The following is a 27,486-nucleotide window of genomic DNA, read 5'->3' on the forward strand; positions in this document are numbered from 1 at the left end:
TGATATCATGAATACTTTCTGGATGCCTGACAATGTAATTACAACATAGTTATAGCTACCTTCTGGCCACCATTGCTGCCTAACATCCAGAATATTGAAATTAAACACAATAATAACTCCCAGCCCCTTATCAGCAACTCCATATACCCTCGTCACCAACTCACCCCCTTCTGTGCCTATTGCACCACCTATTTACATCACCCCTCCCCCATGACTTCTAATCGTTGCAGTCTTTAGCCGAGATTCTTCACTGATGCACAACTCCTGCCCAGGGCATTGACGTCATCTAATCATGTTTCAGGAAGTCATCAGAACTTACTAAGCATTGGAATGTCTCAGCAAAATGCCGACACAGCCAAGTTCATTCCTCGAGGTAAGGGAGGTGTGAGTGCTGGCGTATTGAGCCTCAGTTGTCTCAGCTCCATATCAATCATTGTTGGAGTCGTGACACTATTGTTATTTTTTCACTGGAGGATAGTCTCCTCTTTTCTCATAAAATAAAACCTGATAACAGATAATCAGAGTTGGAAGGGACCTTGTAGGTCATCTAGTCCAATCCCTTTTCCCATTCTGACAAATGGCAGTCCAATCTCTTCTTGAAAGTCTCAAGTCTCAACCTGAACCATCCCTCTGCTTGTTGTTCTTAATTATTTGAGATTTTCTTATGACCTTTCCAGCACTCTAGTGAGTCTTGGACACAGGTGGTATTCAGCAGGTTCAGACAGGTTCTAGTTTTTGAATAGTTTGGAGAACCGACAAATGCCACTTCTGGCTGGCCCTGCCCACCCACCCCCGCCCTTTCCTGTCATATATTTCCTTGTTGTTTTTTTAGCTCAGCTGATTCACATGGCAGAGGGGAGATCCATATCTGATTACCACCTCTGACTGGAGATTTTACAGTATCCTCCCCTTGCCATGCCCACCAAGCCAAGCCCACAGAACCAGTAAGAAAAAAATTTGAATCCCACCCCAGACCAGTAGGAACAAAGTTGGAATCCCACCACTGGTCTTGGAACTTTCTCTTCTTGGCTGTAATCTCTGTAGATTAGATTTTTAGTGGATTAGAGCTACATTGGTTTAGTTAGCAGAGAAGGATGAGCAACGGAGGAAGCCAGGAGCTGTTGTTTTGAATAACGCTAGCACTTAAACCTGTATACTGCTTCACAGTGCTTTGCAGCCCTCTCTAAGCAGTTTACAGAGTCAGCATATTGCCCCCAACAATCTGGGTTCTTATTTTACTGACCTCAGAAGGATGGGAGGCTGAGTCAACCTTGAGCTGGTCAGGCTTGAACTCCTGGAGTAAGCAGTGAGTTAGCCTGAAATACTGCCTTCTAACTGTTGAGGTAATTCCCCGTTAGGAGAATGAGTGCATACAGGGAGACGTATAGAGAGTAGTCTTGGAATAATACACACAGAGCACACAGATACACTGTACAGTAAATGTAGGTTTTTACTTCCAGAAATGTTAAGCAAAGTCCAAACAAGCAATCCAAAGTCATTCACAGGTAAATCAGTCAGTTTTTTCAATCCAGGGATAATCCAATTAGAAAGTCCAGTGTCAAAAACAGTTCAGTATTAGACTTACATTAAATCCAGAAATAGCAGTCAATTAGGAAAAATGGAGCAACGGCAATACTTTCCAACAGAAGGAAAACAGAGATACACTCACACTCTCTTCTGAGATTCAGACTAAACAACCCAGGTTTCTGGCTCCATCTTATGGCCATTTGAGAAACCACACCCAATTGCAGTTTTTGCAATCTCTTAAAGACATAGTACTAAAATATCTATCCTGGCTTATATATTTCTAACCCAAATACCTGTTAGGTGACTTATATTCCTAACACTAACTATGCTGACAAATTGGGGATCATCAAACACATTTCTTGTTAATTTTATTCCTTTTTATCCCTTTTAAAAATCAGCAAAACTGAAGAGAAAGCGAAGGTTGCTTAGCATGAGATGTCTCATTGTTGGCCTTGGTTAGTTCAAGGACAATCCGTCTCCTTCCATAAAACAACAACAAATAGCCTGTTCTTGGATTGAGAAAATCACTAGTCTTTGTGAAGCTAGAAGAAACCTTGATTGTATATTTCTTCAATTAATAAGGCTTTTATTAAACATAATGCAAATAGTAACAATTCAAAAGATGAATGACCCCTAAATTAAAGAAATATATGCATTGAGATGTAGAGACACACAATAATTCTAAGAAAGCAGATGCAAAATTACATATTGAAACCCATTATTTATTTACTTTCAGTCAAATAAGGTTATGCTTCACTTGGATTTATCAAATGACATTGTTAAGAAGTAATTTGTAATAGTTACTGTTTTATTTTAACATCAAATGTTCTTTTGTATTCAGATTTGGTTTCAGAATGATAATATAGCACTTGGGGATGAAGATGCAGCCTAGCAGGCCAGCATTGGAAGCCAAGATGGAGAAGATCTGCACAGCCACCATATATTTCCCTTTGGTGCTCAGGTAGGTAGGCACGAAGGATACCCAAACACTGCAGAAGACAAGCATGCTGAAGGTGATCAGCTTGGCTTCGTTGAAAGCCCCTGGGAGGTTCCTGGCTAGGAAAGCCACCATGAAGCAGACAACAGCCAAGAAGCCCATGTAGCTAAGAGCAACATAAAACATGGTAGCAGAGCCTTCATTGCATTGCAGGATGATCTCTCCAGGTTGAGAGTGTGGGTCAGAGTCAGGGAATGGGGCAGAAGTGGCCAGCCAGCTGATGCAAATGAAAACCTGGACATTGGAACAAGAAAGAATGATGGAGTTGGCCAAGCTCTTTCCTAGCCATTTCTTCAGTTTATTCCCTGGTTTTGTGGCCAAGAAGGCCACTACTACTGTGATTGTCTTTGCTAGGACAGAAGAGATGGCAGTTGAGAAGATGATGCTGAAGACCATTTGTTGCAGGAGACAGGTTGGTTTGGTTGGCTGACCGATGAAGAGGAAGGGGGTCAAGAAGGAAAGCAGGAGTGAGATCAGGAGGATGAAGGAAAGGTCCTGGTTGTTTGCTTTGACAATTGGAGTTTCTAAGAATTTAATGAAGATTACTAAAACAAAGCCGGTGATTAGTGACAAGAAGAGGGCAATGGTTGCTAGGACAATTCCCAAAGAGTCTTTATAGGATAAGAAGGTTATAACCTTGGAGATGCAACGATCTTGGTTTATATTTGGATGCTGAGCTTCTGGACATTTGGTACAAGTTTCTGCATCTATAAGGAACATCAATAACATAAAGAAAGAAAATAAAGACCATTACAGTTATACGAAATGTATTGTTTGGGTGAGAGGTTATATTGAAAGATTGAAAAGACAGAAGTGATAATACGAATTCATGTATGTGGCGAAAGGCCTTAAAATATCTAGGAAGCAAAATAAAAATTTTGGATGCTGATGGCCAATGATTCTGGAAAGGGCATGGAATGGAGATGCACTTCCTCTTTTCTCCATGCCCTTAGAAGGAATCTTTCTCTTTTGAAGTGGAAAGAGATTTTCAGAAAGCATATGGCAAAGGTACAACTAATCAGGACACTACAGTATTAGTACAAAGTAGTTATTTGACTGTTGAAGAGTGCTAGTCCATATAGTTTGCACTTATGCGCTATCCAGGATGCACCACAGGAGGCAGAGTAGTTCTGCACCAGAAGGACAAGATTCATCATCTAAGTGTCAACTGGTAAAGCATTCCTGGCCTGCTCTTGAGTTGCCATAGGAAGGAGGGTGGGAGAATTGATGGAGCAGCTCGGTTGCTATGACCAGAAATACATTCCACACATACTTTTCTCCAGATTGTATCCCAGGTTACCAGGACCAACTGGAGAGGTGTTTTTTCTACAGCCCTTGAAAGTGCTCCTTTGGAGAATGTGATTTATGACACACCCTGGGAGGAGGGGGAAACAGGGTCAAAGGTGGACAGTAAATTACGTGGGGCAGAGCCGAATGCACTCTGGAAAGTACCGACATGTTGCTCCTAATAAATAATTGGATTTCTTTTGAAACTTGGCTCGAGGCACATGAATTAATTAGGGTATCTGTTGGAACCCTGACACCAAGGCCTTCTCTCATCACTGATGTCACCTGGCAGGTGAGTGTTGCATCCAGGATGGTCCAGCACCAGCATGGATCTGACCATCTGCATGAAACACTGCCATGTTTCTCACCAAAGTGGTATCTATTGACCTAGTCACATGTAGCATACATTCAAACTGCTAGGTGGGCAGAAGCTTACGCAAGCAACAGGAACTCTCTCTTCCACATGATGCTAGGACTCGAATCACCAGAGCAAAGATCATCTCCAGAATCTTTAAGTCACTGAGCCACTCCACCTCTTTTACTGAGTAAAAAAGGACTTGGATCCCATCGGGATCAAACTCCTGGCAGTGGGCAAACTCTAACCAGTGTGCTACCTTTTCTTTGTCCCATGATATTTTTTATGTACTGCCCAAGTTTAACATCCAATGCCATCTCTTCCTTTTTTAGTATCCAATATTGTGAAATAAATTCTTCATGTTCTTTTTAAAATATTGACAAGAAAAGAACCAAGCTTAGAATTCCCTTTGTATAGCTTTCCATGGAGAATGTTGGTGGATGGCATTCCTCAAGATTTGCCTGTTTTCTCTAATGTCACCCACCTTCCCTAACTGAGATGGTTCCTTCTGCACATCGAAAACAGTTGTAGCAGCAAATGGGCTCTCCTTCCCGAGCTACCTTCACAAATCCAGGACGACAGCTTTCTACACACCTGGAAGGAGGCAATGGCTAAGCAGAGAGAAGAAGAACATCCAAGAAATGAATTTACTTCAAGAGAGAGAGAGAGAGGGTCAGTGTTCCAGCAACACTCCATTCTGCCCAATAACTCCCGAGACAGACATCTTCTCAAAGGTTCCTTTTTATTTGGATAGTAACTGGCACAAATGGGGAATCCTGAATCTGAAAGTTCCGGGCTTGCTTGCAATAAGTAAAAACTACAAAATCCATCCCTTGCACCCATCATCATATCACATGGCCCAATCACCATCCGTCCCAAGTTAAGACCTCTCACTTATGCGCAACACAACTTGACCTTGAATCAGAAAAAGAATGTTATTATGTATAACTAGATATACTCCAATATATTCTCCCCTCCCACTTTCCCAGGCAGATGTGGCAGCGTGGGAGCATCAGATCTCAATATGGCTTCCAAAGCTGAGGGAGGGAGGGAGGGAGAGGGAGAGGGAGAGAATAGTAAGGAATGAATAGTGATCTTTAGTTTAAGGTTAGCTTTGCTTAATTGGAAGCCTATCCAAAACATGGTGGTCATCTCACTGATTCAGCTATATATTGCTTATCGGGGTATCTTCTCTTCTGAAATTTCAAACTATTCTTTTCTAGATTTAAGTTCTACATTAATGTCCTAAAGATTTTTTTCCAAAAGACAACTGGACTTTCTTAGGTTTTTTTCTTCTTGAAAATATTTTACTTTTCATCCAAGAAGCTTCTTTAGTTCTGAAACTCCTTAGATGAGAATAGAAATGTTTTCAAGGGAAAAAACTAAAAAAACTCCAGTTGCTTCGTGGTGTGACCGGAACAATCTGGAACTGAACACACTCAACATTGTAGAAATGGTGGTAGACTTTAGAATAAACCCTCCCATACTACCACCTCTTACAATATTAGACAACACAGTATCAACAGTAGAGACCTTCAAGTTTCTAGGTTCTACTATATCACATGGCCTAAAATGGACACCTAACATCAAAAATGTCATCAAAAAAGCACAACAAAGCATGTTCTTTCTGCGCCAACTCAGAAAGCTCAAACTGCCCAAAAAGCTGCTGATCCAGTTCTACAGAGGAATTATTGAGTCTGTCATCTACACCTCTATAACTGTCTGGTTTAGTTCTACAACCCAACAGGACAGACACAGACTTCAGAGGATAATTAGGACTGCAGAAAAAACAATTACTACCAACCTGCCTTCAATTGACGACCTGTATACTGCACAAGTCAAAAAGAGGGCTGTGAAAATATTTACAGACCCCTCACATCCCGGACATAAACTATTTCAACCCCTTCCCTCAAAACAACGTTATAGAGCACTGCACAGCAGAACAACTAGACACAAGAACAGGTTTTTCCCCAAATGCCATCACTCTGCTAAACAAATAATTTGTTCAACTCTGTCCAACTATTTACAATGTCTGCACTGCTATTACTATTAACCTTCTCATCACTTCTTATCACCCATCCCCTCCCACTTGTGACTGTATGACTGTAACTTTGTCACTTGCATCTTTATATTGACTGTTTCCTAGTATGATTTGATTGCTTATTGTACCTTATGGCTATTATTAAGTGTTGTACCTTATGGTTCTTGACTCTTGATGAATGTATCTTTTCTTTATATGTATACTGAAAGCATCTGCACAAAGACAAATCCCTTGTGTGTCCAATCACACTTGGCCAATAAAGAATTCTATTCTATTCTATTCTATTCTATTCTATTCTATTCTATTCTATTCTATTCTATTCTATTCTATTCTATTCTATTCTATTGACTTATGAAAAAGCACTTCTGGGACAGCCATGACCTGGATGTTTGAGAATCTCCAGTGAGATTCTACATTAGGATAGCCTAGAGAAAGTAAGGACTGGGGGCAGGGTGAATAATAGCAGTATTACAGTATTTGAGAGGTTGCCACAAAGAGGAGGGGGTCAATTTATTTTCAAAAGCACCAGAAGGCAGGAGAAGAAACAATGGATGGACTCTAATCAAGGAGAGAAGCAACCTGGAATTAAGGAGAAACTTTCTAACAGTGAGGACAATCAACAGCTTGTCTTCAGAAGTTGTGGCTGCTTCATCACTGGAGGCTTTTTAGAACAGATTGGACAGCCACTTGTCTGACATGGTATAGGGTCTCCTGCTTAAACAGAGGGTTGGACTAGAAGACCTCCAAAATCCCTTCCAGCTCTATTCTGATTGATTAATGTTACATTATTCCAATGAAGGTTGGATGGAATACAGGTAGTCTTAGACTTATAAATGTTTATTTAGCAATAGTTTGAGATTAAGAGCCATGGTGGCACAGTGGTGAGAGTGCAGTACTGCAGGCTACTTTTGCTGACTGCTGACTGCCTGCAATTTGGCAGTTCAAATCTCACCAGGCTCAAGGTTGACTCAGCCTTCCATCCTTCCAAGGTGGGTGGAATGAGGACCTAGATTGTTGTGGGGGGGGGAGGCAATAGGATGATTCTGTAAACAGCTTAGAGAGGGCTGTAAAGCACTGTAAAGTGGTATATAAGTCTAAGTGCTATTGGTATTACAGTGGGATTGAAAAAAGTGATTTGTGATTGGTCCTCACACTTGCAACTATTGCAGTTTCCCCAAAGTCACACAATCAAAATTTGGGCATTTGACAAAAAAACATGTATTTATGATGTTTGCCATATCCTGGGCTCCTGGGAATACATTTATGACTTTCCAAGGTGTCTACTGACATGCAAAGTCAATGGGGAAAGCTGGATTTGCTTAACAAGCACATGATCCACTTAATAACTTGTAGTGAATAATAGATCAGTATCAATAAATATATTATTTACCATCAAGAACTAATGAGATAAAATTGTCTGGCAATTGAATCTCTCCTTCCCAAATCAAGAGCAACTATATTATTAATGGCATTAGAAGGTATGGAATAAAACCAATACTCACTTTGCTCAGCATTTCCATCTGTGCAATAATATTTTGATTAATTGTGAAGTTATGTCTTTCTAGATGTCCCAATGTCATTCTAATGATGGTTTTATTGGCAGAAATTACAGAGTTTATGATGTCCAAGTTAGCTGCCAAATCTCCTTTCTCATCCAAGTATACACCTTCCATGGAATTATTATAAAACTGGGGATTCTGGAGGAAGGAGTGAAGCTGGGATGGAAAAGAGAGAACAAGCTTTAGAAAGTAAACCAAAATCGCTCCCATCTATGCCATAGCCATCTCTTCACCACTTCAGTTTGCACTTCTGTCCTTCCTCGGCTTTTTGAAGGAAGTTGAATATTATTTGCACTTCCTCTTCTAGCTTATTGCAATTTGACTTTTATTAAAGAAGCTTGGGGAGAAGATCAGTGGTGGGATTCAATTTTTTTTACTACTGGTTCTGTGGGCGTGGCTTGGTGGGCATGGCAGGGGAAGGATACTGTAAAATCTACATTCCCACCCCACTCCAGGAAAAGGATAATTGTAAAATCCCCAATCCCTCCCCACCCCACTAACCTGATTTCCAACTCCTTTCTCCTGTGCAGAGCAACAAAAGAAGACCCAGCCAATCAGGTGGGACTCGGGAGGCAAATAATAGATGGGACCAGGGCCAATCAGAGGTGGTATTTGCCGGTTCTCTGAACTACTCAAAATTTGTGCTACCAGTTTTCCAGAACTGTCAGAACCTGCTGAATACCACTCTGGAGAAGATACAATAACTCCATATATGAAAGATGAATTGGATGCTTGTAGGATGGGCCAGATATGTCATGTGCTGGCCATACTCACACCAGGTCTAGCGAAGGGGGAAAAAGTCCTGATATGCCATGTGACGCCATCATGATGGTGTGTGTTTGACACTCCTGTTGTAGGAGATGGACTGGCAGATCCTTGGGTCTGAGTTAAGAGAAGGATCACACTAGAATCCGTATGTAGCCCCCAAGTAGACTAAGTCCAATCTCCCTTGAATTCCATTCATTATCTGACTCCAAGTGAGTGCTAACCATTAGTCCCAAAGATTCCTGTGCATGGGCCATTTAGGAATACATCAGCTTAATTGGACTTTCTTATGTGGACCTGATCTTTTGCATATGACAGTGCTGCAGCTGAGCCACTTTCTGAACTTCACTGAACTGAGTAATCTTTTAAAATTCCCATAGGTGTTTGCATGCTTACCTGCCACTTCCATGGCTAGTTCCAAATGGGCCATGGCCCAGTACTGGCTTTGGCCCAGGGGTTGGCGAACCCAGGTATAGGGTCTCCTGCCTGAGCAGGGGATTGGACTAGAAGACCTCCAAGGTCCCTCCCAACACTATTATTCTGTTATTCTGCCAGTCTCTCCTTCACCCCCTTCTCCCTGTCAGCCTTGGAAGCCATATTTTACTTGGAAGCTTCGAGGTTGCCACATTTAGTGTCTGGGAATTGGGATTTCAAGGATCAGTGGAAGATTAGACTCAACAACATTCTTTCTCAGAAAGTCAAGGACATGTGACCCTGTACCTGGAGGGGAGTGTCTGGAGGAATGTCTCCAGTTGGGACAGGCCCTTCCTCATGGGTTGTTTCTAATCAGACAGAATAAGAGAACTGACTGCAGCCAAGGATAGAGACAGGCTCTGGTCTAATGGAGATGACCAGAACTTGAGATTCAGCAGGTGGTTGAACCAGATAGCTTATACTCCTCAGCAGACATGTACACTCCATCAGTGGGGAGAGCTCTCAAGTGGACAGGATACAGTCGTGCGACAGTGTGCAAAGAAAAAAAACTCAAAAAGGAGAACACGTATTCTCAAGAAGCAGATGTTGTTCTATGAAATGAAGAACAAAGATGGCCTGGTAGTGAAGATAATGTCAGGATTCCAGCAATCGCTCTAATTAAAACATGATTCTCAAGTCAAACTTTAAAAACTTCAAAGGATTTATTAGAGGTGACATACTGGCACTGTCCTGTTTGAAGCCAACTCTGGCATATGTCATTTACAATCACTTGTGACTCTGTTTCCCCCCTCCCGCTGGGTGTCTCATAAACCAGATTCCCCAATTGAGCAAATTCACGGGGTGGGTGTCATCATTCACATTCTCCAGTTAAATATATTCGTTGGCAAAAACTCTGGTATTTTAGTTACAATCTTTTAAAGATACGAGTTGGAATGTACTTTCTGTCAGGGCTCTGGTAGTTACCCCCATTTAAATCATGAGTCTTTAGCTGGATTTTCAAATTAAAAGAAGATTTATTAGGAGTAAACATGCTGGAGCTGCCAGGGTGTAGCTGACTCTGAGACACATCATTCATTGTTACTCTTGACCCTGGTTTTCCTCATCCCCTGGGTGTATCATAATTCATATTCTCCAATGGGACACATCCATAGCCAAGAGTCATCAATCATGCTCTCCAGTTAGAATTTTGCAATGACAGAAATTTTGGTCACCTAGAAACTATGTTTGAAAACATTTATGGAATGCAAGCTGCCCACTGCTCCCCCACTTCTGTTGGCAAATCTAAAAAGACCACATAAATATTTTATGAGTTGACACCTTTGCTTTTAAACTGTTGCATTGCTCTTCCAGATTTCCTTCCTCCCCCCACTTTTTAATGGCAACTACTAAAACAGGCATAGTTTTATAGTTTTAAAACAGTTTTATAGAATAGCTAACACTCAAGAAGATAGGCTCAATATCCAGATGGATCTTGACAGACTAGAACACTGGGCCGTATTTAACAAAATGAAATTCAATGTAGAGAAAAGTAAAGTCCTATACTTAGGCAAGAAAAACCAAATGTACCCATATAGGATGGGTGAAACCAGGCTCAATAGCAGTAACTGTGAGAGGGATCTTGAAGTCTTAGTGGACAACCAGCTAAATAGGAGCCAGCAGTGTGCAGCAGCAGCCAAAAAAGCTAATGTAATCCTAAATTGCATTAACAGAGGGATACAATCGAGATCAAGTGAGGTACTAATTCCACTCTATAAAGCCTTAGTAAGACCACACCTCGAGTACTGCATCCAGTTTTGGTCACCACACTATAAAAAAGATGTTGAGACCCTAGAAAAAATGCAGAGAAAAGCAACCAGGATGATTAGGGGATGGGAGACTAAGGCATATGAAGAACGGTTACATGAACTGGGCTTGGCTAGTCTAGTGTAGAGAAGGACCAGGGGAGACATGATAGCAATCTTTCAATATTTGAGGGGCTGCCACAGAGAGGAAGGGGTCAATCTATTTTCTAAAGTGCCTGTAGGCCAGACAAGGAATAACAGATGGAAACTGAACAAGGAGAGATTTAACTTGGAAATAAGGAGAAACTTTCTGACAGTGAGAACAATCAACCAATGGAACAGCTTGCCCTCGGAAGTTGTGGGAGCGCTGTTAAGCCTGGATTCCCCAACGGGTGTTAAGGAAAACAAAACTAAACAGAACGTGCAGCGAAGTCAGATAGGAAGACAGGTAAATGTGTGAGATAAGTTTTCTAGTTAACACGCAGTAAAAATACAGATACGCTTGTGCTATCAAAAATATAGTTTATTCCATTTAAGAATTATAGCATAGTCAAATAACGGTCCATTAGTCATATATCAATTTCAGTCAAGTCTTGTTGGGGATACTCTATTTGCAAAGTCCGTGTTGAATAGCCAATGTCAGTTCACTTACAATAAATCAGTCCAATCTTATCTTCTCTCCGTTGAGAAAAATCAACACTCCTACAAGAACGCAGTCATCAATCCATCCAGTAATTAGGGATCAGTAAGCCAGAGAGAGAGAGCTGGAATTGCCTCACTTCTTATATAGTGCTTTTACAACCACACCCTTAATTACATTCGTGCAGTTAAAGTTACACACACTTTAACTAACAAACCATGATACCTTATTTATTATTTTTACCCAAACCAGTTAGGGTAAACAATGTTATCCCTAACAAGCGCCGTCGCTTAAGATTTTCAAGAAGCGATTGGACTGCCATTTGTGGTTGGACTAGATGACCTATAAGTTCCCTTCCAACTCTGATTATCTATTATCTATTATCTGTTATCTGATTCATATTTTTTTAGAATAAATTATGTTTTTCAAAATAATTGCACAGAAAACATGTATTTCATGGAGAAGAAATACCTGCCAAGACTTCAGGCTTTGAACCTCCAACCGCTGGCCAACTTTTCTGACAGGTCTCCTAGACTGGGATAAATTGGCCGAATTCAAGGCCCGTGCCACAGCCCAGATCGTGTTATAAATAAAATAGCTGTCTAGAGCCAGGATTTCTTCTATCTTCTCTTGGGGCAGGGGCTCCTTGTCTTCTCTCTCTCTGCATTGTCTCCAGACTTTCACAGATGGTGCGGCCTTTGTATAGGAACATTGGAAGGTTTCTTCTACAAATTGATCCATGAAAGAATACAACAGCTTAAATTCATCATAATTTGCTGCTTTCTTTGTTTTCATGAGAAAGGAAAAAATGGCATGGATGTTGTGAAAAAAAGAGATAGAAAACTTCAGACCTAAAGTGAAGTCCCAGCGGGCAGTTGTGATCCAAATTTTTCCAATGGGTTTCTTAAAGGCGGAGAGCACTTTTTCTATAACTGCTATGCCTTCTAGGAAAGAACTTGTCTCTGTATGGTAAACAAAGACATTGACTTGTTTCCATTTGTTGTATTGACCAAACTTTATCATTATATTGCTGGCAACCACACCAAACCTTTCTGATATAACTGCACAAATGCCTTTCTTTGTCAGCATAGAAATCAACTTATTCATGAACCTCTGGCCATTGCTAGTGTCTGGAGCAACCAAACCAACCAGCGTCCACTTGAAATGGAGGAGAAGCTTGATAATTCCTGGATACTGGACTCCTTCAATGGGGACCATTGGATAAAAAAAAGGAAACTGAGTCTTGTCACTCAGAATGTGTGAAGCAAAAGTGTAACTGATCTGAAAAGGAGAGAAAGCAAGTAGACTATAATTTGATATCCATAAAAATCCATTAGGAAAGATGCTTCTCCATATGAAGACCACCTCTTGCAGTGAAGACCATTGGGTGGGGATTTTTCTGCTGCTTTGGCTTATATATTGCTACTCTTCTCACTGCTCTTTGAATCCAGCATTTTGCTATTGCAAAGAATGACTAGGGTCAATCAATCAATCAATCAATCAATCAATCAATCTGTTTGGACCACTGGTCCTAAATAGCCATACCAATAGCACTTAGATTTATATACTGCTTCACAGTGCTTTTATAGCCCTCTCTAAGAGGGTTACAGAATCATCATATTGTCCTGAACAATCTGGGTTCTCATTTTATCAACCTCAGAAGGATAGAAGGTTGAGTCAACATTGAGCCCAGTGAGATTTGAATGGCCAATTTGAAGGCAGCCGGCAGTCAGCAGAAGTAGCCTGCGGTACTGCATTCTAACCACTGCACCACCACGGCTTCGCAAAACCTTCACAAAAGTAGCCAAACATTAAAAGAAGACCTTAAAATATACAAAAATCAGTAAAAATTAACAGTATTATAACTGTTATAGTATTATATTTCTGCAAAAGCCTGACACACACGATGAAGATGAACCCAATACATGATGATGGCAGATGAGATTCTGCTGAAACGTCACTACAACTTTAAAAGCACAACTATAAAGATGTGGGAAAATACCCGAATAAAGCTGAATACCATACATATAAATACCCGCGAAAACATAAGAAAACACACACACACACACACACACACACACACACACACACACACACACACTTATTTTATATTGAAAACTATATAACAATAGATCAATATACCTTGATTATATTAACTCTAGATACTTCTACTTTTAGTAATTTTTAAAGATTGGAAGCATGAAATAATGGTGATTATTTCAGAACTATACCGTGTTTCTCCAACAATACGCCCCCCCCATAGGAAGACCCAGCATGTTTTCTAGGCATAAAATGAAATTAAGCCCCTCCCCCAAATTTAGGCCTAGTTTAAAACATGCGAAATTGGAGGGGGAAGGCGGGGGGGAACTTGCCATTAGGAATGCCCCGTGGGCAACTATGCCTCACCACCAGCCGCTCCTAACAGCCAATCATGGTGGAGCATAGAGGGCTCCCTTACCCCTCCCTTACCCGGGTCAGCAGGCAGGCGGCATCAGCATGGATGTCTGGCAGCATTTCAGCTGCTTCTCAGGCCTCCGTAGCTTCCACGGTTCCCACCAGTGCTGTCTCCAACAACAGTGCCTGAGTCACTCCCGCTTTTCCCCTGTCCCCGTAACAACAGAAAAAAAACCATTTTGAGGTACCTGGGAGCTCCGCGCACTGCATTTTGGTTTAATGCTGAGCAGCTGGATGGGTGTGAGAAGAGCCGAGCGAGCGTCTCTGCTGCTGCTACCCTTGGTGCTCCAGCCTTGGGCTCTGCAAGTTTGCAAAAGTCCCGGTGCGCAGCCCATTCCTGCATTCTAAGCACCCAGGCTGAGCTGCAGCTCTCCCTCTCTCACCAGCGCCATCTCCAATAACAAAGGCAGCAGTGGTGGGAATCGTGGAAGCGTTTCAGCCGCTTCTCGGGTGGGGGAGTCACCTCCATAACTTCCACGGTTCCCACTGCTGCTGCTGTTATTGGAGACGGTGCTGGCGAGAGTGGGACAGCTGCAGCTCAGCCTGGGCGCTTGGAATGCAGGAACGGGCTGCGCACCGGGACTTTTGCAAACTTGCAGAGCCCGAGGCTGGAGCACCAAGGGTAGCAGCAGCAGAGACTCTCACTTGGCTTTTCTCACGCCCACCCAGCCACTTGGGATTAAACCAAAATGCAGCACACGGCGCTCCCAGGTACCTCAAAATAATTTGCAGTAAAAAAAGGTTCAAATACAAACTCAGGATACTGGAATGTCCACGAGGCTGTAGTTTCAAAATGTCTTTGCCTTCTGCAAAGAAGTTTAGTTTCACAGCTGGCTTTTATCTTCTTGAGGGAGGGGCCATTACTTTGCAGCCTTACTCCTGAGTCACCCATGCTGTTGTAACTGCTCTTTCCTACGAGAAATCCTGCATGCACGGACATTTGGCACAGGCTCCTCAGGAACCTCCTCATCATTGCTGCCAGCCCCCACAATCTCTGAAGGCAGCAGTTCACTCCCTAAAGGTCCTGGCCCCTCATCTGAGTCCTCACTCTCCTCAGCCATCTGCACCTGCTGCCAGCTAACCACAACACCAGCCAAGCGGGAGACCCTGGCCTACCCCATTTCTGACAAATGGCAGTCCAATCTCTTCTTGAAAATCTCAAGTGATGATGCTCCCACAACTTCCGAGGGCAACTTCTGTTCCATTGGTTGATTGTTCTCACTGACAGAAAGTTTCTCCTTATTTCCAGGTTGAATCTCTCCTTGTTCAGTTTCCATCCATTATTCCTTGTCTGGCCTACAGGTGCTTTAGAAAATAGCTTGACCCCTTCCTCTCTGTGGCAGCCCCTCAAATATGTGGATGAATATGGAATTAGGAAGAGATATAGAGGAAATAGAAATTGAGACAAACACATGGGCGGATCATAACCCTATAAAAGTAAGTTGGAAAGGACAGAAAATAAAAAGGAGATGGATGCTGAACCAAAAGATTCTGAAAGAGAAAGATTATGCTCAAATGATGAAAAAAGAATTGGAAGTATTCTTTAGAGAAAACATGAAACAACAAATATCACTTCAAAACTTGTGGGATACTACAAAAGCATACATAAGAGGATTAACACTGCTTGAAGAAACAAAGAAAAAAGAAAACAACAAACTATATTGCAAAATAAACTCAAAGGTTTGGAATTAGTATTACAAAAGAAACCACAAAATAACAAAATAAAAGAAGAAAAAGCCCTAGCTAGGCACAAACTAAATCTATTGATGCAAGAATGGGCACAAAATATTAGAATGGTGAGACAAAATTACTTTGAGTATGCAAACAAACCAGGGAGATGGCTATCACATAAATTAAAAAAGGAAAAAGAGAAAATGGACAGGCTTACTCTTGAGTTAAAAGAGAGAGGTGAATGGGAGTATTATTTAGTCTGGGATGCCTGGTATATTTGGTTAAATAATAGAAACAAAAGTAATACTACAACTAATATGTGAATATGAATGTTGACAATGCTGGAACGTTGTGAAGAGTCCATATGTGTTATAAACTGTTAGGAAATACTCAATAAAAATCATTAAAAATAAATAAATCTTACCAAGTGGGAATTTTATTTTGCGATAATTCAAATATATTTCTTTGGGCACACAAGGGTGACTCAGTCTGGGTTGGGACCACAATGGGAGAAAAAGCATAGCTTTCCTTCAGAATTTGTGGGTGCTCCATCACTGGTAGCTTTCAAAAAGAGATTGGACAACCCTTTGTCTGAAATGGGACAGGGTTTTCTATCTGAGCAGTGGGTTGGACTAGAAGACCTCCAAGGTCCCTTTCCACTCTTTCATTCTATGTTCTATGATATGTATTCATCCTTCCCTTCCTTTTAGTAACCTGAGCTTTCAACCTGAAAGCCTATTACTTTCATCATAAAAATCTGCTCTTTGTTTAGCTCGGATGGAAAGCTGCATGGCTGACAATTGCCTTCCCAGCAAAGACACACCTGTGGGATTTTGTAGGCATCCAGAAAGGTTGAGATTTGGATGGAGATGTCAGTTTCTGCACCTTCAAGAACCACCAATGAGTTTTTTTTCCTTCCACAGCTGTAATTGGGAACATTGGCCTCCCCAGCTGAAAGCAGGTCCAGCAAAGCGTCTGCAGTCATTCGTGTGTTGAAATAACCTTCATAGATACTGTAACCCAATGTCAAATTAGGCAGGAGATGAGGATCTTGGTTGATCTCCTTAACAGCAAAAAGGTAGGAAAGCATTTTCCAGTATTTTGTGGATGCACTCCTACAAATTTAAATATATCATAAATCAGAGAAAACAATGCTTTATTTAAAACTAGTTCAATACCCGTGCTTTGCTACAAAACTATTTGGTCGGGCTTAGTTTTTGGGGAGGAAAATAAGGAGATAAAAATTCTGCCTACCAGCATCCATTGGTATTCATCTGGCTAGCGTCCTATCAGTATGTGAAAGAGTTGAGGGCTGTTTGGAAACTTAAACAGTATTTGCTATGTGAGCAAGAAGGAGACAGCAAGGAGCTTGGACGTGGCTTACCTCAACTGTGCTGTACTAAAGCTGCTTGGTGCTGTGAAATTGATATTGAAACTCCTCTCCTCTGCTTGTGTTTTGCATTTGGAACAGATTTCTTTTCAGGTGGGGAAGGAGAGAAGAACTGCTTAGCATCAGAGCATGTTAATAATAATATACGAAATACTAATGCTCTGATGGTCATTCAAAAAATCTTTTCTTAGTGAGCACCTAGAAGCCAAGAGGAACATACATGCCAAATTTCAAGTTTGTAGGCTTTACGGTTCTGGAGATTTTGTGATGATGCGCGAGTGGTATTTCTCTTTTATATATATAAAAGATTTTTCACTACTACACTTCTGATTCAATTAAGAACAAAACTTTCCTTACCAAGATTACAACATATAACCATTTTAACTGTTTTTCAAATTGTCAAACTTGAAATACTGTTTTAAACTTATTCTCCAGGACAAATGCTATCTTTATTTCTCCACTCAAAAATATTAAACTGACTCAAGGTACATCATACTATTCTCATAATTAAAATATTACACCCAGAGTGTTGTATATTTTTCTTCAATTCTTCTTAGCTGCTTCTCTCCATGGGTAGTTTCCATCTATTGTTTCTTAACAGATAACAGATAATGAGTTGGAAGGGGTCTTGTAGGCATCTAGTCCAACCCCCTGCCCAAGCAGGAGACTCTACACCATTTCTGACAGATGGGAGTCCAATTTCTTCTTGAAAGTCTCAAGTGATGAAGCTCCCACAACTTCCAAGGGCCACGTCTGTTCCATTGGTTGATTGTTCTCACTGTCAGAAAGTTTCTCCTTATTTCTAGGTTAAATCTCTCCTTGTGCAGTTTCCATCCATTATTCCTTGTCTGGCCTACAAGCACTTTAGAAAATAGCTTGACCCCTTCCTCTCTGTGGCAGCCCCTCAACTACTGGAAGACTGCTATCATGTCTCCCCTGGTCCTTTTCTTCACTAAACTAGCCATGCCCAGTTCCTTGGCCTGGCTTCAGGTGCATTGGAGAATTGGTTAATTCCATGTTCTTTGTTGTAGCCTCTTAGATATTAGGAGACTGTTATCATTTCACCCATAATCCTCCTTTTCATTAAACTAAAGTAATTCATGAGTTCCCCTAGACAGCTATTTCATAACTTGCTTAAATCTGTCCCTGCTGCTTTCCCACCAGATTCTCATTTGTGAGGAGATGAAACACAAAAATGTCTCTCAGAGGTTGGGAAGGTGAAGAACCTGGCATGATTTTGTGAATGGGATTCAAAGACACCTGCAAGATGAATGAATGAATGAATGAATGAACCAATCACCCAATCAATCATCAATCAATCAACCAATTGCCTTGTAGTCCTTCAGACTATAAGATAATTTGATTGAGGAAAAAAATATTATGTGCTCCTCTAATCTATCATAGGGAGCAATGTATGAATGTTGCATTCTTTAGTCCATGCTATCTTGAGTAGTCAAAATTCAGCTTGAGGAAACCTTTGCATGTTGTGGAGGGACCAGGTAAAACACGAGCATCACCCTGTAGTCTTTTTATGTTTGGCCCAGCTCTGCTTAGATTACCTAAAACAAAATGATGGCTTAATTTGCACATTCGGATCTCTACCTGGTCACTGCACTTGACTGTTGCAAAGGAGCCTCATCAGCTGCAATGTGTGCATCATGGATCCTAAAAGGTAAATTAAGGCAGTAGAGCAGCAGCAGGTCAAGGAATATATGCCTGGTCATTTAAGGCTGGAATTATAGGATTCCAATCTGAGTCAATCACCAGGACCAGAAGTTTGATCTTCCATGCTTTTGGACACGCCCTGCAGCTGGAGCCCTTCCTCAGGGAACTTCTCTCTTTCCAGAAATAAAGGCAGGGATTCTAGGACACTATCAGAATTGGAACTGCTGTATTTATTTATTTATTTATTTGTCAAGCAAGTATTAGATAATAGGTATCAGTATAAACATGGTTATGAATACATGAAATGGATACATATAAGAAAAATAAAAGAAACAATAGGACAGGGGCGGTAGGCACGCTGGTGCACTTATGCATGCCCTTTAAAGACCTCTTAGGAAAGGGTTGAGGTCAATAGTAGACAGTCTAAGGTTAAAGTTTTGGGGGTTTGGGGAAGAAACCACCGAGTCAGGTAGTGTATTCCAGGCATTGAGAACACTGTTGCTGAAGTTGTATTTCCTGCAATCAAGTTTGGTGCAGCTTACCTTGAGTTTGTATCTATTATGTGCTCTTGTATCATTGTGGTTGAAGCTGAAGTATTCATTGACAGGTAGGACATTGCAGTAGATAATTTTATATACTATACTTAGTTCGGACTAAAGGCTGCATAGTTTTAGGTTGTCTAAGGTCTAAAATTTCAAGCCTGGTGGCATAAGGTAAAGGCAGGGATTTTAAGACACTATCAGAATTGGAAGTGCTGTACTTCAATGAAGAAAGATTGACTTACAAGGAAATTTGAGTCAAAGGAACGGTGTTGAAGGTTAATGGTAGAAACCGAGCCTTGATTGCCGAGATTATGCCAGTGATGAAAAGCTCTCCTGGCTTGACATGATTTTGTGGGTCTGTTTCATGTTGCCCCAAAGTCAGGAAGCATTTGGTTTCCAGCTTCCCATAGACTATTGGAGGACACAGCAGCAGCTGAAGTATAAGCAGCAGCAGCCTGTCTTGGTAGCCTGATCCAGCCTCCTGCATTGCAATGGCTTCTTTCAAGGAATGAGAAAAAGGTAGAAGAAACCAAGTCCCCTTCCAAAAAAGAAGCTTAAGAGTTTTTTTAAAAAAATTCAAACAGAATCCACCCAATTCTTCACTTCTGAAGGGGACAAAAATAAACACAGCTCCTTCTCGTCCTAACACCCTCCCCAGTCTCACTCTTTCTCTTCAGAAGTGCATACAGCAAATGCATACAGAAATGCATACAGCATTTCTAATGTAGACAACCTTCCAACTTTGTTCTGGAGTCTGACGCTGATATCGAAAAGTCTCTTTGTGTTAAATTTTCTGAACATTTGCAGAAATATCTCTTGGGATTGCAAGACAGGAAATAAATCACTATGGTTTTGATAATTTTAGGGAAGAGAACCATCATCTCCCTGAACTCTAGGCAGGTGCGCAAAGGGGGAATGCACAGATGTGGCTCCAAACTTTGAAGGTGGGTCAATGAGTGAGGCAAGAGAAGAAGAGAAGCACAAAGTTCCCTTCCAAAATGCTTCTATACTAGGGATTTCGAAGTGGTGGCCCACGGGCTGGATGTGTCATGCACAGGCCATGTCCACCTCAGTTCTGTGAAGGGGAAAATGTTGTGAAACATCTTGTGATGGTAACTTGATGCAGCAAGTTTGACACCCCTGCTCTATGTCATCCAGTATCAAAAGAGGTGTCAACTCATAAAATATTTCTATGGTCTTTTTAGGGTTGCCAACAGAAAGGGAGAGGGGGGAGCAGTGGGCAGCTTGCATTCCATTAATGTTTTGAAAGATAGTTTCTAGGTGACCAAAGTTTCTGCCACGCAAAATTCTAACTGGAGAGTATGATTGATGACTCTTGGCTATGGATGTGTCCCATTGGAGAATATGAATTATGATACACCCAGGGAGTGGGGGAAAACCAGGGTCAAGAGTGACAATGAATGATGTGTCTCAGAGTCGGCTACACCCAGGCAGTGCCAGCATGTTTACTCCTAATAAATCTTTAAGTTTTGGAAGTTTGGCTAGAGTCTCATGATTTAAATAACTGCCAGAGCCCTGACAAGAGTTTTTAAACATGGATGTGGATGGTCATACATCAATATGGATTTAAGTTGGTCTTGTTTTGTGATGAATGTGACTATAAGTATCCAGTTAGCTGAGGACAATCCTCAGCTGAGGGGAGGCATGGTTTTTTTTATATATGCAAAGAAAAATGGAGAACAGCTAAAACATTTCCAATTGATTTTATTATTTCTCATTTCTTTTAGCTTCTTCCAAGCCCAGAAAAATGCCTGAGAAGTCTTGCACTACATGTTGCAAATATAGTTGGGTTGTGCCATTAAAAAAAATATGAATGACTGAATTGGCCCTCTTGGCAAAAACCACCCACAAAATTCTATGTACCCAACATTAAACAGAAGAGGAAAAGTCATGTTTAATAACAAGTGGTAGTTTATTTATATCATGACACGGGAAAGAAATAGAAAGTTATCTTTTGTTTTATTTTTGGAGTAACATTAAATAGTCAAATATTGACAGTAGGACTTAGTCAATATTTAGAATAGTAATAGAAGTAATAGAATTCTTTATTGGCCAAATGTGATTGGACACACAAGGAATTTGTTCTGGTGCAAATGCTGTCAGTGTACATAAAAGAAAAGATACATTCATCAAGAATCATAAGGTACAACACTTAGTGATAGTCATAGGGTACAATAAGCAATCAAATCATACTAGGAACCAGTCAATATAAAGCTACAGTTACAGTCATACAGTTGCAAGTGGTAGGGGATGGGTAATAAGGAGCGATGAGAAGATTAATAGTAATAGTAATGCAGACTTTGTAAATAGTTGGACAGTGTTGAGGGAATTATTTGTTTAGCAGAGTGATGACGTTTGGGAAAAAACTGTCCTTGTGTCTAGTTGTTCTGGTGTGAAGTGCTCTATAACATCGTTTTGAGGGTAGGAGTTGAAACAATTTATCTCTGGGATGTGAGGGGTCTATAGATATTTTCACAGCCCTCTTTTTGACTCATGCAGTATACAGATCCTCTATTGAAGGCAGGTTGGTAGTAATTGCTTTTTCTGCAGTTCTAATTACTTTCTGAAGTCTGTGTCTATCTTGTTGGGTTGCAGAACCAAACCAGACAGTTATAGAGGTGCAGGTGACTGACTCAATTGTAACTCTGTAGAACTGGATCAGCAGCTTCTTGGGAAGTTTGAGCTTTCTGAGTTGGCGCAGAAAGAACATTCTTTGCTGTGTAGTTTTGATGACGTTTTTGATGTTAGGTGTCCATTTTAGATATGAGATATGATAGAAGCTAGAAATTTGAAGGTCTCTACTGTTGATACTGTGTTGTCTAGTATTGCAAGAGGTCGTAGTATGGGAGGGTTTCTCCTAAAGTTTACCACCATTTCTACGGTTTTGAGTGTGTTCAGTTCAGTTTGAGAAACAGTTACATAGAATCACATTTTTATTTTATTTACATCAAATGGCAACCCAATAACATCATGAACAGAGGCAGAAAGTCTAAATCCTCTTTGTTAGAATTCTGGCAGTTACCCCAATTAAATCATGAGTTTCGAGCCAAACTTCCAAAACTTCAAAAGGGTTCATTGGGAGTTAATGTGTCTGGCACTGCCTGGGCGTAGCTGACTCTAAAACACATAATTCACAATCACCCTTGACTCTGGTTTTCTCCCATCCCTCTGGGTATATTATAATTCATATTCTCCAATGGGACACATCTATAGCCAAGAGTTATCAATCATGCTCTCCAGTTAGATTTTTGCATGCCAGAAACTTCGCTCACCTAGTTACTATTTCTTAAAACTATGTATGGAATGCACTTTCGATTTCAAGCTGCCGCACAGCTCTTTCAAATCCCCTTTCCCCCTCCCCTTCTATTGGCAACTATGAAACTGTCATAGAAATGTTCTTTGAGTTGACTTCGTGCGCATGCTCACAGTACTTGCAAAATAACTTCTCCTGCAAGCAATCACCATCTCTTGCTGATGCGCAGCTCTCAGCTGTGCCGCGCAAAGCAACGAAGGTAAGAATAAAGGACAGCCTAGAGCCTGGGCGGGCAGGTTGGCCCAACCAAAGAAAAGAAGATTTTCAGAGAGAATTGGTTCTGTGTCAGCTACTCTTCGGAGCTACTGGTTCTATAGAATTGGGCCAAACCGGTAGAATCCCACCCCCTGCCCTTATCAGTGAATTGCTTTTATTTGACAGGTGAATATAATATTTTGTGAGGCTGACAAGAAAATAAGATCCAGGCTGAGAGGATCACATCAAGACAAATTTATTTTCTGTACAAACATATCAGATGTTTTGCATAAAACTGGACAGGAACAAAGAACTTTCCCTTAAGGAATGACACAAGAACAGTTTTTTCCTGAAAGCCATCACTCTGCTAAACAAATAACTTCCTCAACACTGTCCAACTATTTACTAAGTCTGCACTACTATTACTATTAATCTTCTCATCACTCCTTATCACCCATCCCCTCCCACCTGTGACTGTATGACTGTTTCCTAGTATGATTGATTGCTTATTGTACCTTATGACTATCATTAAATGTCGTACCTTATGATTCTTGACTCTTGAGGAATGTATCTTTTCTTTTATGTATACTGAGAGCATTTGCACCAAGACAAATTCCTTGTGTGTCCAATCACACTTGGCCAATAAAGTATTCTATTCTATTCTATTCTATTCTATTCTATTCTATTCTATTCTATTCTATTCTATTCTATTCTATTCTATTCTGTTCTGTTCTGTTCTGTTCTGTTCTGTTCTGTTCTATGCTATGCTATGCTATGCTATGCTATGCTATGCTATGCTATGCTATCATTTATGATTGAATATCTCATGCTATGCTATGCTATGCTATGCTATGCTATGCTATGCTATGCTATGCTATGCTATGCTATCATTTATGATTGAATATCTCATGTGAAAATTGTCAGTCAAGTTTCTATTTTCTTTATCATTGTTACCTTCTCCTTCATATTGAGATCAGGCCTCATGGCTGAAAACATCCTCATTTCATCCACATTTTATAGATGAAAAATCAAAAAGCTTCTTTCATATTTCATTCATACTTTTGGGCATGGATAAATAGATCCCAGATTATGCATGAGCCATCCATGTGTTATAGCTGCCAAAAGAACCAATGGAATTTTAGGCTGCAGAGGTCTGGCGTGATCACAGGATGTAATAGTTCCATGGATCAGATGACATTTGGTATACAGCATCCAGATCTGGTCACCATAATATAAAAAGTATGCCAAGCAGAGGTGGCATTCAGCAGGTTCTGACCAGTTCTGGAGAACCAGTAGTGGAAATTTTGAGTTGTTCAGAGAACCGGCAAATACCTCATCTGACTACAGATTTTACAGTATCCTTCCCCTGCCACAGAACCGGTAGTAAAAAATTTTGAATCCCACCACTGATGCTGAGGAACTGAAAAGAGTAAAGGGGAGAGCAAAGGGAGCAAGGGAGAGGCTAAACTTTTAAAAAAAATATTAAAAGAACTGAGTATGTTCAGCTTTAAGAGAAGGGAGACATGATAACAGTTTTCCAATGTTTGATGGGGTATCACAGGGAAGAAGGTATGGATTTAAGACAAAAAGCAAGAGGTGGAATCTTTGCAGAAGGAGGTTCAGTCTTGAAATAAGGAGGACCATGAGAATGGAACAGCCTGTCTCCTGCAGCCATGGGGAACCTATCACTGGATATTTTCAAATAAATCCATTTGTCTAGAATAGCATGAAGCTTCCTGCCATGAATGGAGGGGTGCATATCAATGAATGGATGAATGAATTAGGTAAATTTTTATAACATCTATCTCCTCTGTAAGGTGATTCAAGGCATTAGAAGATTTGGAAAGATAACGGATTAGACAACCTTATAAAAGAATGGAAGCCATTTGTGGATTTCTACACATTGAATACAATGGCTAACCGAGGGATTAATTTTACCTTTGGAGTAACCTGTTGACTTTTTAAAAGCATACTGTATATATTATGAACAAATTTGATTTGATTATTAGACAAATAGATTTCCACATTGGGGATATTTGTTTATCTAATATTGCATTTTTGCTAAATATAAATGAGAAAGTTTATAATTGTTTGTAGATCTGTTACCTAAGAGGGATGGGGGAGAGAACATATTTCAGAATTCAGCCATGATGGATTTTTTTTTATGTTTAATGTTAGATCTATTTGGTATTTGGTTTTTCTTTTCTTTTTCTTTTTATACCCAGGATCCTTTTTTCATTGTTAGTGTTGGATATTTGTTAATTTGTTTTTTTTTATCTCCCCCTCTGTTTTTATCTTTGAGGATAAAAGAAAAATAAATACTGGTACGTTAAAACATTTGCAGAATCGTATTTTCCTTCTGTAAAGGAAAATGTTTATACAATTTCACCCTTCTTTGCCTTCTCACTTCAATTTATTTATTAGTTTTTACTCTAGCAAGACTCAAAGTCTTACCTCAATGGTGCATGTATAGCTAGGTCTGGATGAGTCTGGAGTACTGTGAAAGATACTGGACATGGTATTTTCAGTAGGCCATTGATCAGCTGGAAGGAGTCTGGAGGAGGGCCCTGAATCCTTGGTGATGCATAAGGAGATGCCTAATGAGGACCTCAGTTAGTTTGTAAATCCCCCCCAATACCTGTGGGATTTTGTAGATGCTCAACATGGTTGAAACCTGGATGGAGATATCAGAATCAGTCCCTTCAAGGACAGCCAGAAAATGATTCTGATTCCTTTCACATTTGTAATTTGGGATGTTTGCTTGTCCAGCTGAGAGAAGGTTGAACAAAGCATCCGTAGTTATTCTTGTATCAAAATAATTCTCATGAAGGTTGTAGCCTAGCGTGACATTGGACAAGATCTGGGGATCCTGGTTGACATCTCGCAGGGCAAATAAGAAAGATAGGAGATTCACACGTAGCATGGCTTCTCTCCTGCAAAATAAACCCACTAGGTAGGTTGTGCTAAGAGAGAAGGACTGGCTCAAAGTAATTCAGTCCATAGTTAAGGGTAGAACTTTGGTTTTCCATCCCTTTTGCCAGTCCAACACCTTCACTACTACACTACCTTGTCCCTAGAAACCCAGAGTGGCACATGTAGCAGTATTTCCTAACAACAACTTGCTAAGTAGTTTGACTAAGAATTGGTGATTGACCCAAAGTCACCCACTGAGCTTCCAGGGTGAGGGATAGACTTGGTCCTGTGTTTCCCTGCCCCCAGTCCATCTAGGAGATTTATGAAGAGTCTGGGAAAATAACAGGTGAGATCTTAGTAATCAACATCAAATGACAGGAAAGAGGTTGTCTGAAACTAAATGACACCTCAATTTAGGCTGCCAAAGGCCTGGGAAGACAGAGTCGCAATGTTCATAAGACTTAATAAGGAACTCAGTAATAAAAGAAAGCTGAAATACTTAGGAGACTACATTGAAGAGATTAAACTAAACTAACAAGACTAAATTAAGGAGACTTAACTGGGGAGAAACTTCCTAACAGTGAGAACAATCAACCAGTTGAACAACTTGCCTTCAGAAGTTGTGGATGCTCCAACACTGGAGATTTTAAAGAAAAGTTTGGACAACCATTTGTCTGAAATGGTTGAGCAGGGGGTTGTATTAGAAGAATTCCAAGGTCCCTTCTGTTATTCTGTTACTTTATGCTTAATTCTTCCAACAAAACCATCAATCTTTCTGCAACTACTAGGAGGGAGAGCCCACCTTCACCAGCCCTCATCCTTCATTTTCTGAGGGATTGTTTTACTGCCTTAATTCTCTTACTTAAGGCAAAACCATCTGATCTTCCCTAATCATATCAAACATCAGCTTGTATTCGCCCAAGAGAGACTCACCTGTGGAAAGAAATGATGGGTAATATACTCTAAACACCTGCTAGGTTTATCTGAGCAACTATCACATGAAGGAATTATGAATGTTTTTCAGAAATCTGCTTCTTTATATTTGTTCCTGTTGGATCCAGTTCTACCTTTTGCAGTTTTGTCTTTTGCTCTATTAGAACAAAAATCTGCCCCATCCCTTGAATGGCCAATGGAGATCCATCAGTTCCTTCTCATTGCTATATTAAACGTTACTCTTCCAAAAATTCTACAAAGCATGTTTTTTCCCTAGTCTGGCAACTCTGATGGATTCATGGAGGGAGGATCCTAACCAGTTTAAGAGCAGAATGATCTCACTATCCCTCAGGGTTTAATTCATCTTCTTCCTCTGTGCTGCATTCATGCCTGCATGGCTTTCTTAGAAATATAGAATAGAATAGAATAACTGAGTTGGAAGGGACCTTGGAGGTCTTCTAGTCCAAACCCATGCCTAGGCAGGAAAACCTACACCACTTCAGACAAATGATTATCCAACATCTTTTTAAAAACATCCAGTGTTGGAGTATTCACAGCTTCTGGAGGCAAGTTGTTCAACTGATTAATTGCTCTGTCAGGAAATTTCTCCTTAGTTCTAAGTTGCTTCTCTCCTTGATTAGTTTCCACCCATTGCTTCTTGTCCTGCCCTCAGGTGCTTTGGAGAATAGCTTGACTCCCTCTTCTTTGTGGCAGCCCCTGAGATATTGGAACACTGCTATCATATCACCCCTAGTCCTTCTTTTCATTAGAGTAGACATACCCAGTTCCTGCAACCGTTCTTCATATGTTTTAGCCTCCAGTCCCCTAATCATCTTTGTTGCTCTTTTCTGCATTCTTTCTAGAGTCCCAACATCTTTTTAACATTGTGGCGACCAAAACTGAATGCAGTATTCCAAGTGTGGCCTTACCAAGGCATTATAAAGTGGTATTAACACTTCACGTGATCTTGATTCTATCCCTCTGTTTATGTAGTGGGATCGA

General features: G+C 40.6%; 2 protein-coding genes across 2 annotated transcripts; both read right to left on the reverse strand.

Annotated features, from left to right (window-relative positions):
* Positions 1–2,335: 2,335 nt before the first annotated feature.
* On the reverse strand, positions 2,336–12,128 carry LOC113428538 (vomeronasal type-2 receptor 26-like). The gene is made up of 4 exons (XM_087948591.1): positions 11,859–12,128; positions 7,710–7,922; positions 4,651–4,777; positions 2,336–3,231 (listed from the first exon to the last, which is right to left on the reverse strand). Exons 1-4 carry the CDS (start codon positions 12,126–12,128, stop codon positions 2,336–2,338), a joined length of 1,506 nt encoding a protein of 501 aa, XP_087804717.1.
* Positions 12,129–12,291: 163 nt separating this feature from the next.
* On the reverse strand, positions 12,292–16,602 carry LOC148128675 (vomeronasal type-2 receptor 26-like). The gene is made up of 3 exons (XM_087948592.1): positions 16,336–16,602; positions 12,436–12,668; positions 12,292–12,349 (listed from the first exon to the last, which is right to left on the reverse strand). Exons 1-3 carry the CDS (start codon positions 16,600–16,602, stop codon positions 12,292–12,294), a joined length of 558 nt encoding a protein of 185 aa, XP_087804718.1.
* Between the last annotated feature and the right edge of the window lie 10,884 nt (positions 16,603–27,486).

Source organism: Notechis scutatus, unplaced genomic scaffold (assembly GCF_049901735.1).
Source record: "Notechis scutatus isolate UNSWTSFEM ecotype Mainland unplaced genomic scaffold, rNotScu1.2 NSCUCTG21, whole genome shotgun sequence".
In the NCBI taxonomy this organism is placed as follows: Eukaryota; Metazoa; Chordata; class Lepidosauria; order Squamata; family Elapidae; genus Notechis; species Notechis scutatus.